This window comes from Leuciscus leuciscus (assembly GCF_965113295.1).
Source record: "Leuciscus leuciscus genome assembly, chromosome: 1".
NCBI lineage: Eukaryota > Metazoa > Chordata > Actinopteri > Cypriniformes > Leuciscidae > Leuciscus > Leuciscus leuciscus.
This window is the reverse complement of record NC_138725.1, coordinates 57378289-57399747: the sequence shown is the minus strand read 5'-3', so window position 1 is coordinate 57399747 and position 21459 is coordinate 57378289. Positions and strand designations below refer to the sequence as shown.

The window sequence follows — 21459 nt, the reverse complement described above, 5'->3', positions numbered from 1 at the left end:
CTGAGGTGCTGCTCCACTAACTCTCTCATTACTCATTTTGATCAGCACACCTGGGCAGCGGTGAAAATAAATGACACACTTTCCCCCATGTACAATCCCTCTCTTCTTTTCTGTATCAAATAATGTATGTTCCATTACAGCTGCATGTTCATTTTCTGTTGCTTCTGTCTGTGTTGTTGATACAGTCTCATCTCTAACATTATGCATATAGGCTATACTTAGGTCTCACTACATCTGCTGTATCCTGATTGATTACTTGTGTCTGTGCTGTATCTTGACTCTACTCCATTACTGGACACGCACACACCTGTTAATCAGCAGTTGGTCCTTGTGATGTAGTTGATGAGACTCTTGATTGTCTACAGTGAGAGAGGAGAAAATAGCAGAAGAGCTCATCAACCCCATTTACATAATGGATACACAACAAGAGGCTCAATTAATGCTCGTAATTAAAATCTTTTGTGAAACTGAGGTGTTACGTAAAGCTATTTTGTGTATCTTGATATTTTAGCTTTTTTTCTTTGTCACTAGCGCAAAAAAAAAGACTAAATATGACTATACAGGCCTATATAGTACATAGGCTATTAGAATACATATTAATTCACATATTATAATTATTTCTGAAGTGACACTGCAGACTGGAGTAATGATGCTGAAAATTCATTGCCATCACAGGAATAAAATTACATTTTAAAATATATTAAAATGTATATATTAAACATCGCAATAATATTTCACAATAAAAAATAAATGTAGCCTTGGTGAGCCCTAACTTTTGAACACCAGTGTATACATGTATTAAAACAGTAGCAATAAAACAATGACCTTCACTTTTAGTAGAGAAAAAGAGACAGAAACAAATACAGTTGGATACTTTGTTGCACTTAGTGTTTTGCGTTTATGTTGCACATTTTTGGTTGTTATTCCTGCAGGTGAATTTTTTTACTTATTAAGCAGGATGAATGCAGGTCTGTCAGAAAGATGGAGAGAAAGATGAATGGCAAACAAGGTGAGAAACTAGTTTATAAGAAGGTAGAGAAACAGCACAGCACATTTGGGGTCACACACTCCTCTACTCTAAGTAGATCATGCTCACTGTGCCACTGTGTGTGTGAGCATGTGTGTGTGTGATATTTATCAAATTCACATTGTATAAATGGGTCTGTGTGCTCTTTAAATTTGGTATCATCCCCTGTGTGATGCATGCCTACTGTACACCATTTATCTTTAAAAAGAAACGTGTGAGAACTTTTCAAACAGGGCTGCAGTGATTAAACACACAGCAAACAAAAAATAGCCTAAGTGGCAACACATAAGAGAGCCTGTGGCCTAAATACCAAACATGTCATTTTTTGTCCTATGTGAATTTGTGTTGATGCATGTGGGAATCAAATGGAAAATGGATTATGTCTGTATCACTCTTAAAAACTAAAGGTTCCAAAAGGTTGTTTTTGCAGTGATGCCATAGAATAACCATTTTTGGTTCCCAAAAGAATCTTTCAGTGAAAAGTTCTTAAAATAAAATTTTTTTCTTGAAGAACCTTTTAATAACCTAAAGAACCCTTTTCTACAATAAAGAACCTTCCCCATCTGTCAGTCACTACAACGTTATGTTGGTCAAATGTGGTCAAAATTGGAAGCCCCAATCACCTCTGAGTTTTAGAAAAATGGCTAATGGAATTGGCGAGTGGAATTTGCATGCTGAGCCACTCCCCCGTACATACAGGTATATAAGATGGCAGCAGGCATCCACTCATTCAGATTTTTGCTTCAGAGCTGAGTGGTTGCACACAGCAATCACTCTTTCCAATCACCTACTAAAAGAGTTGAAGAATGGATCTCTCTTAGCTGGAAGATCTAAGGTGCATTCAGCGGTGTTTCGCCAGCGGATAAGTGCAGCGATTCCCACTGGGCGCTTCAGTATAAAAGAGAATTTCCCTAAAAGAGCAAAACGGACGTCGAGCATCTTTTTAAAGTGTGTTTCTGGATGCCTTCGTTTCCTGTCTTCATCTGACGGCCATTGCTGTCTCACATGCGGCGTTCGTGGATGGTTCATGTCCTCACTGCGAGAACATGCCCATGTCGACACTGCGGTCGTGACTCGCCTTTCTCGTGAAGGCTAGAGTCCCGTTTGATGTTACCCAGCCCGCTGCCTCTGCACAAAGCAGAGCCATATGGTTAACACTCTGGGAGACCTGAGGGTTACAGTGGGAGCGTTTCCACTGGGCTAGTCTCCATGGACCACTGGCTCCTCTGTGGTGTCGTGTGCTGTTGAGCTGCCGGATGGTGTGGGTCCTTCTCGTGGGGGACCCAGCGTGTACTTCTGAACTCCTGGATTAGATGTCGATAGCTGCATCGGAGAGTGGGCTATTGTCCTCTGGAGAGGAAGATGAGGCTGGGCTTCCCCTTTCGGGCGTGGTCACTCATGCCAGATTCATGAGTCGGATTCAGAATTGATGGCCATGCTTGTCTGGGCCACTGTGGGCATCCATTCCGCCCCAGTGCCTTTCTTCTCAGAAGTGCATGAGGAGGTTCAGAAGTCATGGAAGGCACCTTTTATTGACTACTAAAGCCTCTTCGCAGCCTCCTCCAATCTCACTACCCTTGATGGTGGGGCCACCAGGGGGCTCGTGGAGATTCCCCAGGTGGAGCATGCAATTGCAGTGCCCACAAAGTGCTGCCACCTAGTGGAACCGTACACATATCCCGTCCAAGGCCTGTAAGACGACTGCAGCCGCCTCCGCCTTGCATGTGATGCATGCCATCCTGCAAGTACACCAGGCCAAAGCACTGAAAAGAACTGCACAAGGTTAGTTCTGAGCCGGGGTTGATGCCTCAGCCAGACGATGTCCATCTTGGTCCATCATCTCTGTCTAAACCTTGCTGAGATGTGGAATGTCGACAAAGTACACTTTCTCGACACCCCCATCTTGCAAGGTGGCCTCTTCAGTTCTCTGAAGTCCAGAAGCAGACGGAGGCCATTAAGCACATCCTGCCCTGGCGAGATACCTCCACAACCAGGCAACAACTCGGCTGCAAAGTCTAGCCCCCCACAGGAAGGCGACGCAGCCCGTCCCTCAGGCTGCCACTAAACCCTCCAAACGCCCATCAAAGTGGCCCTGATAGGGCCCAGAGATGAAGGGAGCAGCTCTGCATCAGGACGCACCACTGCTCTCCAGGTGGAGAATCCTTTGTTTCCTTTAAGAGTTTATTTCTGTTCCACTGCTGGCTCAATGGTGGTACCCACTTTTTCAATAAGAGAGCAGTTTCCTCAATCTCTGGGCCATAAAGGGCACAGTCTGGCAGTGAGTCCTTTCCACATTTGCCACGAGGTCGCGCTTCAAGGACACGTTGACTCCTCACGCATCTCTGGCCACCCCCTTTGCAGGATCCTTGGAGACAGGTAAATGTCACACTTCACTCACTGCCTCTACTTTAGGATGCTACACTTCCCGGGTTTGGCCCAAGCCAGCGCTCTTCCTCACTGCCCCTCTGTGGGTACATCGGTTGTCCCCTTGGTGCAACTTGTACGGAGCCTGGCTAATGCTTCCCAGCCCATCCCGCTGGCTCTTGCGGACAATCAGACTCGCCTACGAGATTCAGTTCGCCAGGCGTCCCCCCAGGTTAATCTGAGTCCTTTTTACCTCAGTGGCAGGCAAAGAAGCCCCTGTACGGCACGCAGAGATTGCGGTCCTACTGGTGAAGGATGCAATGGAGCCTGTCCCTCAAGCTGAGATGAGCTCAGGGGTTTTACAGCTTTTACCTCATCGTCCCCAAGAAACGCGGAGGGTTACGGCAGATCTTGGATCTGCGAATCTTGAATTGGGCCCTTCACAAGCTCCCATTCAAGAAGCTGACGCAGAAACGCATTTAAAAATTCTACAAGGTCCTCCCCTTTAGGCTATCCCCGTCTCCCTGTATCTTTACTGAAGTCACAGAAGCTGCCCTTGCCCCGCTAAGGGAAGTGGGCATTCGCATTCTATATGTTTACCCATCTGATCTGTTGTGGAACACAGGGACCTAGTGCTCAGGCACCTCACCCAGCTGGGGCTTCAGGTCAACTGAAAAAAAGCAAGCTCTCCCCCATGCAGATCATCTCTTTTCTTGGTATGGAGTTGGACTCGGTCAAAATGACGTCTCACGAACGAGCGCACGCAGTCAGTGCTGAACTGCCTGAATATGTTCAGGGGGAAGACAGCGGTTCCACTGAAACAATTTCAGAAGCTCCAGGGGCATATTGTATCGACAGCTGCTGTCATGCTGCTCAGATTGATGCATAGGAGACTGCTACAGCACTGGCCACACAGCCAAGTCCCGAGATGGGCACGATTATATGTGAAAGAAAGCCTAAATTAAATCTGTTCATCATATAAAGCAATCGAGTCTCTTCGGAACATTTGGACTAAACTGCTCAATTCATATAGATTAGTTTTACGATCTCTTTATGAACTTTTTTAAAACGTCAAAGCTTTGCATAGCTGTCAATGGAGGGACCGAAATCTCTCCTATTTAATAAAAAAAATTCTTAATTTGTGGTCCGAAGATGAACAAAAGTCTTACGGGGATTGGAACGACCTGAGGGAAATAATTTTTCATTTTTGGATGAACTATCCCTTTAAAATTGTGTTCAAACTATCCAAACACAAATAACTTATAGATTTACATTATAAAAGAGGCAGGGCTTAGTGCAATATCATAGTTTTACTGAATCCATAAATGTACTTTTGTACTTCCTGTCACTGTTGCTCATATCGCTCTACTCTTTCAAACAGCCTATTTTCCACTCATGTTATTTTCATGCTCCATATGGCGTGAAGTTAGAAAAAGGGACACACAGGCGCGCGCGCACACACACACACACACACACACACACACACACACACACACACACACACACACACACACACACACACACACACACACACACACACACACACACACACACACACACACACACACTCACTCACTCACTCCGATTAATAACCTGTCAGTGTTTCGTTGCACAGAGCTTAAGGAGGACAGCATATAAAAGTGGAACTTCCTCCATATCTGCAGAGAGCCAAGATTGTCTTCAGAGGAGAAAACATTCACACTGTTACTTCATTGATAAAAAGGGCACAATGACATAATTGAGTCTAAGTGTGTATGTGTGTGTGTGTGTGTGTGTGTGTGTGTGTGTGAGAGAGAGAGTCTCTACAGTAATAATTTAACTCTAGTCCATATGGACCCTTGAATTTCCACAACAGACATCTGTTCCTCTGCCTCAGGGCCAACACAGACATATTTCCTAATAAATATTACAGCAAAATCACATGCACACAAACACTTGACACCCTGGAATGACAAAAGTCTTCATAGCTTTGTGCAGAATAAATGAGCAATTATGTAATGGCTGAATTAGTCCTAATTAGGTGTGCTGTAATAAATTTGCATTTATAATTCATTCTCTATGAGAGCTTTTTCGTTGACAGCCATTTAAAAGTATAGTTGTGTACATTTTAATGACTTCGATTATAGTGCACAGGGTGTTTTAACAATTTTTTTAATACTTTTATGATGCTATTTTGAAGTGTGATATCTTCAGACGTCATTCCCTTTTATTGTTTTGAAAAAGAGCAGCCTGGATATTCCTCAAATATTTAACTTTTGTGTTCCACAGAAGAAAGACAGTTTCATGGGTTAAGAACGACACAAGGATGGGTAAACAATGACACTATTTCTCATTAATCACACATGCTCTAAGCCAAACGTGAGAAACTCTGAGCCAAAGTCTGATAAAAGATAAAAAAGAAAAAAAGAAATTCTAGAGTGTTAATTGGTGTTTGGGGAACGGGAGGACCAGTAGTTATGATTAAGGATTCAATTAAACGTACAGAAGTAATTATGAGGCAGATACTCTAAACAAATGGTACTTAGACTCAATTAGGCAGCATGCAAATAATACGATCACAGAATCTTAGACCTGATAGGCTGGTTAAATCACAGTCAGATACATTTTAGTCAGAACCTTTTTTTGTGTGTTTGCAAAACTCTTGTTATAATATCAAATAATGTTCCAATAATATTCAAATAATAAGTTATTTTAAATTGTAATAATATTACACAATATATAATATTCCTTTGGTTTTTATTTCTAAAACAAACCCTTGGTGAACAAGAGACTTCTTTCAAAAACATGTTAAAGAAAATCTAACCGACCCCAAACTTTTGAACAGTAGTGTGTAAAGCATGGCTTAAAATAGTTTCTTTACATTCCATTGATAACTCAACATGGATTCACTTGAACCGTTTGTTGTTTACAGTAAACTTCTCAGCCCTTCATTCAATAGCAGATCAATAGCAATCCTTGTAGATCAGTTCCAAACATAGCAAGCAATGCACAACATGAAACAGTATGAGGTCAAGCCACTGCAACCCAAGCTGACATCACAGCGAGTGCCTTAGTATGTTTACAATGAGAGGTCAATACATCTATCTATCTATCTATCTATCTATCTATCTATCTATCTATCTATCTATTTATCTAGAGAAACGGTCACACAGACACTTCTAACACCCCCCCCCCCCCCCCCCCCACACCCCCACACCCCCACACACACAGGGTAGGAGTCAGATTAATTAGTCAGCATGACCATGCATGACAGATGAGCATATACATGTGTTCATTTGTGCTTATTTGTAGAGGCAAATGTCCTGGTTCTGTCATCATCCTTGTGTGTGCAACCCAAACCAAAGAGCCAGCCTCTTTAAAACGATTATTCATCTGAGAATATGTTCTCACACTCACACGCACACACACTAACCTTATGCAAACACTATGGAAAACAGTGTCCACAAATCCCAGTCCACAACTAAGAGAAAACAGCACAAAACCATTTAAAAAAAAAAGATCTTTAAGATTTGCTAATTTCAGACTCACGGGAACACATTTGTCAGTCTGTAATCTATTCAGCCAACGTAGAGGGCAGTAAAATGTTCTTATTTTGGTTTTGTGCATGTCCACCAGGCTGCTTTTCAAGAGCATCGGTGAGACTGTGGTCCCTGCAAATGCCAACTTCAGAGAGAGAGGGAGCAAATGAGAGAGAGAGAGAGGGTGTGAAAAACTGCAGCAAAGATCAGATAGCAGACAAGGGTGAGAGAGAGAGGAAAAAAAGGAGAGAGAAAGAGGGAGCTGTTTTTTAAATGTTCAAAGAGACGAGGTGGCGCACTGGAACATTAGGGAATCTCTGGACACGTGAGGATGACCGCGGCAGTGCTGAAGATTACTGAAACGTCAGAACAACACTCGTTGATGGAACATTCTGAGGTTGTTCGCATATAATCTGCAGGCTTTAGATAAGAACCTCCTTCGAATACATGCGTACATGTGTGCGAGTTTCCTTCTGTGTAGGTGACGCTAAAGATGAGGACCTCGTTGAACAGTCAGGATCCCTTTTTTTCTTTAAAAGGGTGTTTTTTCCTGTAGGGGAACTGTAAGAAATTCAATGGAATCATGCTTTAGCTCAACTTCAGATCTCTCTCTTACATATTTCCATGCACACAAAGGGAAGAAAAAAGGTAAGCAGAATATGTTTTGTTGTTATTTTAAGTGCCTGTTGACTGCACATATTCCTTCAGCTTCTATCGGCTCTGTCTCACTCACATGGACAGTCTACAGGTATTTTCTGCAACCTGTAGGCGGTTTGCGTTTTTGATGTCTGCGAGTGTTTTGGTGCCTTTTATGTGCCGCACATGAATAGAGTCATATAGAGTAGGTGATGGTCATCAACACTGCATGTCTTGTACCTTCACTGTGTGTTATCAAATCAGTGAGGGGGCTGTCACACCTTATACAGCATTCCCACAATGACAGATGTCCCCTGAATGCTGGAATATGTTGAGAATATCTTTGTTTTAAAAAATCTATGAGCATCATCTAAAACATCTCAAATGTAAATTCAAATGAAGTCTAAATTTAGATTCGGTCAGATGTAATCCAAATCGGGATTGTGTAAACGCTGTACGTTCAACACTCAGACACCTGTTTGGATGAATATATCATGACAAAAATATAAAATCATAAAAATTTAATGGTTTTTGAAAACCAGGCTGAATGTCATTGGCAAAAAGAAAAGTCACCAGATGCAACTCTGCGGATCCTTTTCGGCACTGCACAAATGGCGAGGGTGATACGAGTCTAAGTTCATAAAGTTTGTTAAAGGAGACCGATGCAGCTCTGGGCTGTATTGGAAATGTTTGTTGGGAGGAGCAGTGTGGACAAATATCTGAAGTCTGTCAACTGTCTGTCAAAGTTCTCACAATCTGCCATCACTTTAATTTCTCATCATATTTGCCATTTTGGGACTGGAGGAGCTGTTGGATGGGTAGAATGTTAATTATGTCTGATAATTTAAAATGACAGCTGTGTGGTTTGATTCTAAGTGTGCATGAAAAGCAAAAAGGACACAGAATGTTCTCTTCAGACTAAGTTTCCATCGACCAACCACCATAGGGTGCAGGTATTTACGTCAGACTCTCATAACCGAGATTATCTTCTCCCACAATTTTTTCTTAATGCTACTAAGAACTGCCTCAGTACAAAACCTTTTCCCAATCATATATGTTTCTAGGTTTAAAGAAACCTAAATTATAGTTTTATTTAATCTTATTTTAGTGCAAAACATGCAGTGCATATTTGAGAGATCAAAGCAGAGATCTTTTTTTTTTTTACTGCAAAACACTTATACCTCTTATATATATTTTATATTATATTTTATATAAATGTAGCTACCACAGAACATTGATTAGCTTATCTTTACTCATCATAGCGCCACTATCGAACCACTACATGATCAGAGGATCTGCTGACATTTAGAAAGGAATTATCTGACATCACATCAGGACGCAGTGAATATACTGACCCCACTGTCTCCCCTCAACTGGAAATCTACTTTGTATTCTCAAGGCTATCATTGAAAAACGTATTAAGTGCTCAACTGTCTCTCTCGTTTCACGTCTCTTCTCTCAGTTTTGAGTGATTGGCCACCTGGATGATGACTAAAATAACACCGCATGAAGCCGACAGTCGCCCCTCAAACAAACACACACACCTACACACACACACAAAATTTCTACCAGACAGGTTTCCATGGAAACCTCTATATCCCTCTAGTTTTTCTTGTGATTCTTATATTTTTGAGAATTGTATGAACTATGCTGCATTTCTTTGCTTTCATGGGTACACATGAAGGAAATTATATGTTTTTCTCATTATCACTCTCGCCGAATCTGAGGCTTCTTAGCTATTCGCACTCACCAATATAGCACCTGACACTACCCAGCCCCCAGTGTGTGAGTGTGTGTGTGTGTGTGTGTGTGTACACATGTGGAGTCTGTGTGTTTTTATGTCTCTCTGTCAGTACAGTATGTCTTGGAGCGCAGATTCTTGCAAGTGTGTGCGTGCATGCAGCAGCCTGACTGAGACAGGCATCTATTATTAGAAAGACAGATCACTTGACTCAGGCACTGGCTAGACGCCTAAATCTGGACCCCACCGGCAGCTCCCGGCTCAGAGCTCTGTCAAAAAAAAAAAACAGTAGTGAGAAAATCTGAATAATGATAATGATGATAACGATAAGAATAAGGACCGCACTCCAGCTCCTCTCAGGCTCTGAGGTGTGCGCACTTCAGCACTTCACTGTACGAATGTGCGGAGTTTCACAGGAAAAGTGCGAAATTACTTTAATTAGCTACATCTGCTGTGAAACAACCAGACGACAGTTCTGCTCATCTGCTCTCTCCTTACTCACACTCACAGAACAGCACTTTTACACACACTCTCACAGAGGAGTAACACACTTTTTTAGCTGCAATGAAGATTCATAAGATTCATTTTGGGACTACTTTGGCCTGCATCACACAGGTTTACCTTTCATTGACATTTTCAGTATTCTAATACTAATATATATATATATATATATATATATATATATATATATATATATACAGTCATGTGAAAAAGATAGGACACCCCATGAAATATTTTGTTCTTTTGTAAGAGATATGGACATCAATATTTGATCTTCTTTCAAACAATATTTATTGATAAAGGTGATGTAAATGAACCAAAAACAATGCCATTTTAACCATGATATCATTTATTTAACAAAATATTTACAAAGATGCCAATTCCTACTGAGGAAAAGGTTAGGACACCCTATGCCCTAATAGCTGGTATTGCCCCCTTTGACTGAAATAACCTCAATAAGACGTTTCCTATAACTGTCTACAAAATTCTGACATCGACTGGGAGAACGTTTTTCTTCCCACTCCTCCATACAGAATCTTTGCAGCTGTGTGATGTTAGAGGGGTTTCTTGCATGCACAGCCCGTTTCAAATCACCCCACAGCATCTCAATAGGATCAAGATCCAGGCTTTGACTTGGCCATTCCAGGACTCTCCATTTCTTTCTTTTGAGCCATTCCTTGGTGGATTTACTGGAATGTTTTGGGTCATTGTCATGTTGCATAGTCCACATCCGCTTCAGCTTCAATTTTCGGACAGATGGTCTTACATTTTCCTCAAGTATCCTCTGATACAATGAAGAATTTATAGTGGATTCTATGATAGTGAGTTGACCAGGCCCTGCTGCAGCAAAGCAGCCCCAAACCATGACATTTCCACTCCCATGCTTCACAGTTGGTATGAGGTTCTTGTGCTCAAATGCTGTCTTTGGTTTGCCCCACACATGTCTTCTGCTACTGGGCCCAAACAATTCAACTTTGGATTCATCTGTCCATAGCACATTGTTCCAGAGGTCCTGGTTTTTATCTAGGTGTTCTCTGGCAAACTTTAGTCTTGCCCTGATTTATTTATTTTTGACAGCAAGGGTTTCCTCCTTGCACACCTCGCATGCAAATCAAACTTGTGCAGTCTCTTTTTTATGGTAGACGCATGTACTTTGACATCAACTGTGGCAAGAGTTACCTGTAGGTCCCGAGATGACAATTTAGGATTGTTGGAGACTTCTTTAAGCATCTGGTGGTCTGCTCTTGGGCTGCACTTGCTAGGACGGCCTGACTTGGGCATGTTGGCAGTTGTTTTAAATGTTCTCCACTTGTTTTCCGGACAGTGGAATGGCTGATTTCGAATAATTTGGAGATTTTTTAAATCCCTTCCCAGACTCATATGCATCTACAACCTTCTTTCTGAAGGCCTCAGAGAGCTCTTTTGATCTCACCATTATGATTTCACTCACTTCCACAATCAAGAGCAAACCAAACTAAATGTCTGAGGTTTAAATAAGACAGGCTCCTCCACAATCATCTCTAATGATATTCTAATCTTTTGCACATGATGTGGTGCACCTGATTCTAATTTTATGCATTTTAAGTAGTAAATAAATGTGGAGGTGTCCTATCTTTTTCCTCAACAAATATTTCATTTCTATTAAGGAAATTTTACAATCAATTTTAAAAAGACATTTCTTCAGTTTTATTAGTTTTTAGTATTATTTACATTAGCTCCATCTCTCAATATTGCTAAAATGAAAATCCAATGTCCATGTGTTGAAAAAGACAAAAGGTTTTCATGGGGTGTCCTATCTTTTTCACATGATATATATATATATATATATATATATATATATATATATATATATATATATATATATTAATAGTTTGGACTTTTTAATAAATCCAGATATGTTAACATTTTATTCTTTTTATCATGCTACTGTTACCATTTTCTAAAAGTATTAAGCCAATAGAGGCTGTGTGTTACTGTGATTTTACCATGTTTAAGTGGCTTTGCGTCCAACTGCCTGTCATATTGCTTTAGTTTATTAAATAATTTATTAAATAATTGCATGGTTATGGTCATACATATTGCAGTATGTACATTTTTGAAAAGTTTTTGAAAGAAGTTTCTTATGCTCACCAAGGGTGCATTTATCAAAAAAATCAGTAAAACAGTACTATTGTAAAATAGTATTACAGTTCACAAATATAGCTGCAAGCAGCCATTATCGGGGCCAACAAGCGCAAAGACGAAAACAAACCATGCCAACATGTCTGGGTGTATCAGACCAACTGCAACAAAGAGCAATTGAAGACAATTTAAGATGATTTACGCAAAATGGGTGAAAAAAATCATAAATACAGTCACTAATAATATGATTGAATGGTTTGTCACTTTTGACCTGGCGCAGTTACAAAATTGATGTGGTGTGGTCAGAGTGAGGTGACAATGATACATACAAAGTGTGGTGTCAATATGTCAAGGCATTGCAGAGATAAAGCCTGAATAGTCATTTTGGCATTATGCCTTTCAACTTTGCTGCTGCGGTATATGAAATCCATAAAATTTTGTTGGCGCGGTCTGGGGATGATAAGATTCAATTTTGGTGAAAATCGGACAAATGATCTAGTTTAACGATCTAAATAAATATGGCGGATAGGAAGTTTGGCTGACTAAGGCAAAATTGGTATCTATGTTTTCGGCATAACCCAAGGAATCAAGTAAGACCAGTGTCATTACAATAGGCAAATTTATTCAAAAGTTATTAGCATTTTTTGAAAAAAAAAGTATAACTTTTTTACCACAAGGTGGCGCTGCCCCGAAACTTTTGGAATACCTTCAAGGCATGGTGCCGGTGACTCATACTGAGTTTCGTAACGATACGCTAATGTATTCATAAAATATAGCATTTTATATCACAGTACTGTATTGAAGTCAATGGCAATTTCATGTTTTGTTCTGTTATAGCACCAACAAGAGGCACAATCCCACTTTTTGTGTGTCAAATTTGGTGAAAATATCTCATTTCGTTTTGGAGTTATATACATTTATACGTATAAACACATTAAAAATTACCCACACCCAGGGCCGGCGCGTCCATATAGGCGAACTAGGCAATTGCCTAGAGCGGCACTTTTGTAAGGGCGGCAAAATGTGTGCCAATCGGGAATGAACAATTCACAAAATAGGCAATATGATTTGCTGAGCTGCCGCTGCGCCGCCCCGCCCCGCCCCGCCCCCTGCTCTCACGAGTCATGACTCATGACTGAGTGATGGGAAGTTCGGATAATTTTACTGACTCTCGTTCGATCTCGTTCATAAAAATGAACGAATCTTTATTTGAGTCATTTCGTTAATTTAAGTGGCTTTAAATGTTACACAGCCAAAATCCCCGATCACATCCACCTACGCATATAGTATATGTATATATTTGCTTCCTCTTGGCCTAAAGTGTTCCTGCAACGGGAGTGTTCTCTGGCTAGAGCGCAGAACAGCTGAGTTTGTATGGACAGAAGTGCATGCCTGAGCTTGTGTTTTGGGTTAAGCTGCGTTGCTTTGACATTGTGGAAAATATAACAATAGAAACAAAATATAGGCTATTAGCCTTTTTACCCATTATTATCAATCTAAATTAATCTCGATTTTAATTTAACTTAATTTCGTTTTTCTTTATGTAAATTTCGTTTTTCTTTATTTAAATTTCATTTTACTTTATTTAAATTTCGTTTATTCTTTATTTAAATTTTAAATTTAGTTTTTTCTTTATTTAAATGTTTTTTTCTTTATTTAAATTTAGTTTTTTCTTTATTTAAATTTTACATTTAGTTTTTTTCTTTATTTAAATTTTGTTTTTCTTTATTGAAATTTTGTTTTTCTTAATTTAAATCTACCCTTTACTGTGTCAGTAATTTGTTAGTCAGAAAAATATAGACTACCTTAAAGTATTGCTTAATTTAACAGACATGAGTGAGTGTGCGTTTTATATTGCTAGTGCAGCTGCGTCAAGTATATAAGCCCTGCCCGCTTGAGGTGCGCCGCTTCCCGCTCGCGGTGTTCTGTAGTTTACTAAAAGTTTATTAATTCTGAACGTGTCGTGTCTCGCGTGTCCATCTATATTGCACCACCAAATGCTACACTGCACTCCCTTGTGAAGTCGATTGGATGAACGGTTCTCGAAATAATCAAAATGCAAACGGACATATATAGACACATAGAGATTCCTGCCTTTATTAGAGAGAAGAATATGTTCAGCCCCCTCTCGAAGCTTTGAATATTCGATGTTCATTACTACCGCAGCTTCGAAGCTCAAAAAATGGTATTCGGACCAGCCCTAGGGGCGGCACAAATGTTTTTCGCCTAGAGCGGCAGAAGTGCACGCGCCGGCCCTGCCCACACCTGAATTTGTTTGCATTTTCTTGCCACTTACTATTCATATTTTGACATTTGGGCATTAGCATTTAGCCAACGACCTATGTTTCGAACTTCCAACGGTAGTTTCGTCTCGACTAGTTTCGAAGATATTGGCAAATGTCTTTTAAGCTCTAAATCACAACGCTACACAAACCGTTAGGCGAAACGAAACATGTTTGGTATTGTTGGACTGGGCAAGGATTCAGGAATCTAAGAAAATGACTCCTGTGAAAATAAGTCAACCACACCCAGAGTTATAACATTTGAGAATTTAATTTTACCACTAGGTGGCGCTGGTTCGAAACTTTTCAGGCTCCTTCACGGCATCGTACTGATGACCCATACCGAGTTTTGTAACGATACGTCCATGTGTTCATAAAATACAGCATTTTGGTACAAAATTCAAAATGGCCGACGCCTAAAATAGTCGATATGGAAAAATTGGATATCAGTCGACTCGGCATGACGCCCTGAATTTAACGAGACTTTTATGACATAACTTTTTGTCGGCATGGTCTGAAGATGGTCTGGTAAAATTTTCGTGAAAATCAGAGCAAGGACGAGTTCGAAAAAGTAGTTTTTTCGGAGAATTCAAAATGGCGTACAAATTAGAAAATGCAATCGAATCGGCTTGAGCTAAGGAATCAGAGAAATTTTTTATTTTGTTTCTAGCCCTTATGGTTCAAAAATTATTATAGCATAAACATGATTGAAACTTTGGACAGTTGGTGGCGCTAGAGGGATTTAGTAAGAGACTCAAAATTTGCCATGGTGACAATTCAGACTGTCTTCTATCAGTGTGCCAAATTTCATCATTTTACCGCAAGCGGTTCTATGAGCTTAAACAGACTCCCAGAGCAGATGAAGAAGAAGAATAAGAACGGCAACGATTACATTAGGTGCCTCTGCACCTTCGGTGCTTGGCTGTTAATAATGGTTTTCTATTTTAGTATATTTTAGCAGTCTTCAGTCACATAATCTTCAGAAATCAAGAAACATTTCTTATTATCAATGTTGAAAAAAGTTTGTTGGGTAACACTTTACTTAAAGCCATTATGTATAATGCATTATAAAAGTATTCATAATGTTTGTTATAATTCCTTATATCTTTCAATAAATTATTGTAACCAAAGTCTGAAATTGGTTGTCTGTCATGTGTTTTAATGCATTATAGATTATAAAGGTGTATTATAACTGTACTGTACTATTATATAAGTACTGATCCCAAACTTTTGAATGGTAGTGCATATCTACAATATAGGCCTATTTACAAGACAAAAAAACTCAATTTAAACAAGTTATACTGTTTAAAAGTTGACATACCTTTGGTTCAATATTGCGTGTTGCCTCCCTGAGAATCATTGAGTGTTCACCTTTGTGACTGTTCTTGACAAATTTCCTCCAGGTAAGTTCTTCAGAATCCCTGCCCTGCACATCTGAATACTTCTCCACAGTGGCTTTATGTTGTTGAGATACAGGTTCGTCACTATCACAAACACAAAAGGTTACAATCACACACAATTTTGAGAACAAATGGTGTGGAAACTTTTGAACAGGATAATTTTTGAAAATATGTTTGTCTTTTAATATGTGTACATTTATTTTATCTTTTGGGATATACTTAATTGTGTGTTATGCAGCCTTTTCAGGGCAATCTTTTTAAAATGCTAAACATTTTACAAGGAGTTTGTTAATGTATGAGCACAACTGTATGACAAACAATGTACAATGAACAAAGACTACATAACTGATATAATGTTTTTGCTTCATCTTCAGGCAACACAAACTGAACGAGAGCTGCTTTGGTACTCTCTCCCACTTACGGATTAGTTCTTGCCAGGCAGAGTGGCATGAGTGTGGGCAAGCCCCACCGCTACAACATCGTGTCATCGGAGGAGGAGGACGTGTTCCGCCACGGCAACATGCCCTCCCTCGGCAATGGCTTTGGTAATGGCAAGATCCAGACGCGCCGGAAGGTGCGAAGTCGCTTTGTAAACAAGACAGGCCAGTGCAACGTCAGTTTCTCTCATATGGACGAGCAATCCCAGCGCTACCTCGCCGACATCTTTACCACCTGTGTGGACATTCGCTGGCGGTGGATGTTCGTCCTTTTCTCCCTTGCATTTGTCCTGTCCTGGCTCGCATTCGGATTCGCCTTCTGGCTTATTGCTCTTGTCCATGGTGACTTAGACCGGCCCTCTCAAGACGACTTCACACCGTGCGTCATGCAGGTGAACAGCTTTGTCGCAGCATTCTTGTTCTCGGTTGAGACGCAAACGACGATTGGCTACGGATTCCGCTGCGTGACTGAGGAGTGTCCTTTAGCGGTGTTCATGGTCGTCTTCCAGTCCATTGTGGGCTGCATCATTGACTCTTTTATGATCGGTGCCATCATGGCCAAAATGGCACGGCCTAAGAAACGGGCAGAAACGATACTGTTCTCGCAAAATGCTGTCATCGCTATGCGTGACGGGAAGCTGTGCCTCATGTGGCGGGTCGGGAACTTGAGGAAAAGTCACATTGTTGAGGCTCACGTACGGGCGCAGCTAATTAAGCCCCGAATCACAGAGGAGGGGGAGTACATACCTCTCGATCAGATCGACATCAATGTGGGTTACGACCAAGGTCTTGACCGCATCTTCCTGGTTGCTCCCCTCACCATCCTACATGAGATAAGCGAGGAGAGTCCGTTGTTTGGAATCAGCAAGCAGGAGCTGGAAACATCAGATTTTGAGATAGTGGTCATACTGGAAGGGATGGTCGAGGCGACTGCAATGACGGCTCAAGTGCGCAGCTCATACCTGGCCAGCGAGATCTTATGGGGCCATCGCTTTGAGCCTGTGGTGTTTGAGGAACGCAACCAGTATAAGGTGGACTACTCGCACTTTCATAAGACCTACGAGGTTCCCTCAACGCCTCGTTGCAGCGCCAAAGACATGGAGGAGAACAAATCCTTGGAATCTGGCGCCAACTTCTGCTATGAAAATGAGTTAGCCTTCATTAGTAGGGATGAAGAGGAGCAGGAGGAGGACAGGGGAGAGAGGGGGACTGAGCTAGAGACCCTTTCAGTCAATCTAAACTTCGATCAGAGGTCGTATCACAAAGAATCTGAAATCTGACCACTGATTGTCACCTTCAAAGACTTTGCTTTATTGTAGAATCAGCCTATTCTTTTAGTGTCGGTTGTAACGAACAGATACAGAGCAATGCAAGTGCCATATGAAACCTTGACCCACTGTCCTAGAGCCATGCTGTAGTCGAGGGCAGGTCAGGAAAAGAAAGTGCTTTTTGTAGTTGTCGGAAATGTGAGGCCTTCCTGTAGGAAAACTTGAAATCTGATTATCTGTTTCTATACTGTAGTTTGAAGTGATAGCTTTAAGTAGTATCATTATGCAATACTAAGCTAGCCTGGGTGCCATTTTGACTAAATCTTTCTCTTGTACACACAATTTGCACAAAATAGGATGTTAACCACTAGTGTGTTTGCTTGGATATTGAGTAGAACCTCATAAACTCTTGTTTGGTGTGATTTACAGCAATAAAGTGACTTGAAGACTTTATCCATGCTCTCCATATTCTACTGATTTTTTCCCCCACTACGTCAGAGCATAGACTGTATTGTCTGATAGCTTTATTTTTACCATGTAATGAGGTACTACTATAGAGGTGTGTGGAAGATAATTAACACCTAAATAGACACTGCTAACTGACAATGAGTATGATGGCTCCCAGGCTAGCAAACAGCAAAGACACAAAACTATTTATTCAGTATTAGAAAGTGAGTAGATAAACATACAAGTATGTGAGCGGATGAGTGAAAGATGGGATACAGTTAAACGCTTTTTTTCCCACAACATACCACCATTTACATTCATGCTCAGGACAAACACCCTTGTATAAAACCACTTACTCACAATGACAGCCAGAGGAACAACAGGTTTAATGTTTAGTGATATATTAAACCCACAAGTCGGTTTTGTGTTGTAGCCTTTCACAAATTTTGAAGCTATAAAACAGGATATTTACAACGTTACATGTTTTGCTATAGCAACGGCTACATTTAGCTAGTGTGTGTTTTATGAGCTATGACCTTCAATATGACCTTTCTTTATTGAGTTTTTGTCCTCAGTATCAAAACAGCTGCCCACTTGCGAATGTGAAAGGAAATGATCAATACTAAAAGCTACTTCTATGGTAGATCCTAAAGCATAAAAAGTCAGTATCGGATTAAGGGCACACAGCAAAAAAACTTGCTTTCCAGAAAAAAACTTGTTGATTACCCTTAAAACAATACCAAAGTTAAATTTGCTTTACCCAATTGTTGAATTGTTTTCTGTTGATTTAAATATAAGATAAATCATTTTTATATCCAAAAGACCATATCTTGTAAAATTTTACTTAAAAACAAATATAAATAAACAAAAATACTGATTAATAAAATGATTTTTTTTGCAGTGCAATTTAGGTTGCAATGCCATGCAATATTTCAGGGTGAAACTAAATTGTCAACATTCAGCATAATACAACAAGTCCATTTAATTACTCAAGTAGATTTCAACTCACAAACTAATCTAAGAGGTCGAAATTAATTTCAACAAGCAACTGACAACAGACGAACACTAACCACCCACCTTGGGTATATCTTACATGATAATTAGAGATCACGACATTCTCTCTCCTTTTCAAAATCAGAGCAAAGAGAATTGGAGCGGTGAGAACGAGAGCCGGAGACAAAAAAGGAACAAAAGAGAGAGCGTTCACCCACTCACCTCATCCATCACTTTGCTCTGTGGGGGCAAATAAGAGTGCCTGATTAAATAAAGAAGGCATAAAATAAGAAGATTTAAATAAATTAAACGTTTCATCAAGTTAGATTATAGCCAAAGTCCTCCACTCTCCCAGAGGAAGAGAGGAAAAAGAGATGATCCCCTCAACATCATCCACTCTCCAAAAATACAGTATTAGGCTACACTATACTACGTCATGAAACCATCATATAACCCAAACCCTCAAAGTTGATTGTTTTAAAATGCTGTCTGGTCATGAAAAGAAAATGGAGTCATTATTCACACTATGTTATGCAGCAGCTTGGCTGATTTCAGGTCACGTCCTCATAACCTCTTCAGTTGGCTTTCTGAGAGTGAAAGTGAGACAGCTCATGCTGATATCAGCTCTTCAGAAATGAAGGCAAGATAGATATAAAATAGTGATGTACTTAGCAAGGAAAAAACAGGTCATACCAGCTCAAGCTGATTTTTTTTGTCTGGTCCAAAAAGGTATACCAGCTCTAACCTCCTGCTTAACCAATTTGGTCTACAGGTCAAAACCAAGTCTACCAGCAGGTTTTCCAGCTGATCAACCAACCAGCTTAAAGACCATTAATGATCACCTTGGACCCACAACCATGTAAAACCATCCATATACCTGACCATAAATGGATTTTCCAGCAGAGAGAGAGAAAATAAGCAGGGATACAACTAAATACAACACAGAAATACAAAACAGTATCAACCTTTTTCTGAAATGCAATACAAATGTCTTCCCAGCAATACCTTAAAGGAACACACCGACTTTTTGGGACTTTAGCTTATTCACCGTATCCCTCAGAGTTAGATAAATCCATACATACCATTTTCATCTCCGCACGTGCCGAAACTCTGTCTGACGCACCCACCACTAGCCTAGCACAGCACAAAATTACTGGAGGTAAACAGCTCCAGCTAGCATACTTCTCCCAATAAGTGACAAAATAACATAAATATGGTCACATGAGAGACAGCCATCTTCTAATCGTATACATACTGGGAACTATATTCTCAGAAGGCGAAGCACTGCTACTTCTGCGGAGTGATTTACTCCAATCTGAGCGAACTCTCTGCCCCTCGCCACGGGGCTTCTCAGGTGCTGCGAGCAAATCACTCCGTCCAAGTAGCAGTGCTTCGCCTTCTGAGAATATAGCTCCCAGTATGTATACGGTTAGAAGATGGCTGTGTCTCATGTGACCTTGTTATTTGTATACGCTGTGCCTATACAAATCACAACATGTAAATAAGAAAATGTTGCCGTTATTTTGTCACTTATTGGGAGCAGTATGCTAGCTGGAGCCGTTTACCTCCCGTCTTTGTGCTAAGCTAGGCTAGCGGTGGGTGCGTCAGACAGAGTTACGGCACGCATGGAGATGAAAAGGGTATGTATGGACTTATCTAACTCTGGCGGATACGGCGAATAAGCTTAAGTCCCAAAAAGTCAGCGTGTTCCTTTAATGAATCAGAACTACCTGCATAAAATACAGGATTTGCATACTAATATTAAACAGAAATAAGTATAGCCTGAGTGATGATGTGTAACTTTGGGCAGCTGGAGGTGACATGAGATTGAAAGAAAGCAGAGGATATTTACACCAATGAGTTCCTAAAAAGATGCATTTTATTCCCATTAAATCTGTATCAAATGTCACCTTCAGCTGCATGAAGTTATTAAATGACATCATTCAAACAGATTCAACACTGCCATGACATGAGGATATAACTGATTAAACTGATTAAGCACATAACATATAGGTGAATCATTTTCTGTCAGAAGCAGTGCAGTCTAGCATGAAACAAATGTCATTGCAATACGAGGGAGTGAATTGTGGGTTCACTGATTATTATCTATCCACACTCAGCACTCTAATGTAACTTATTTAAGCACAAAATAAAGAAAGAAATAAGACTGAAACTTAATTTGCGTAATAGGAGAAGTTCATCTATCACTTTGCAACTATTGTAAATTATTCAAATGCTGTTATAACAAATCTAAGAGCTATATGAGCATCCCGCTGTCTGTCATCAGAAGAGAATCATAACACACATAGCCATGGTGACAAATGTAACCATGGTAACAGTCTATCTATAATTATTGGATGTATATTAGCCCTATCTATAGATTTGTTTCTTTCTTGTTCCACTGTTGCACAACCACGCACCTTTTAAATCCACCGTTTATTAATTATAATGCAACGTTCAGATTACAGATTAAAAAACTTCCATTGCCACTTGACGATCAAAGTTTTTCAAATCTGTAATTATTCTAATTCTAAGCATAACAAAATAAGAATGGATTGTAACTTTAAAATCTGAGAATTAATTAAGCCAACATATGGGCTACTTACTCTGTCTCTAATGTCTCTAATTGCCATCTCTCATTCAGTACATAATAACTATGGGAACTAAAGCATGTGTGCCCTATAGGTTCAAGCCTAAAAGCTTTGAGAATACTTGTCACATACA

The 21459-nt window shown here is 40.2% G+C and overlaps 1 protein-coding gene across 1 annotated transcript; it reads left to right on the top strand.

The window, feature by feature from the left end:
* Window positions 1-6923: 6923 nt before the first annotated feature.
* On the top strand, window positions 6924-19733 carry kcnj12b (potassium inwardly rectifying channel subfamily J member 12b). The gene is made up of 2 exons (XM_082162661.1): window positions 6924-7557; window positions 15965-19733. Exon 2 carries the CDS (start codon window positions 16039-16041, stop codon window positions 17305-17307), a length of 1269 nt encoding a protein of 422 aa, XP_082018787.1. The 5' UTR covers window positions 6924-7557; window positions 15965-16038; the 3' UTR covers window positions 17308-19733.
* The last annotated feature ends 1726 nt before the right edge of the window (window positions 19734-21459 follow it).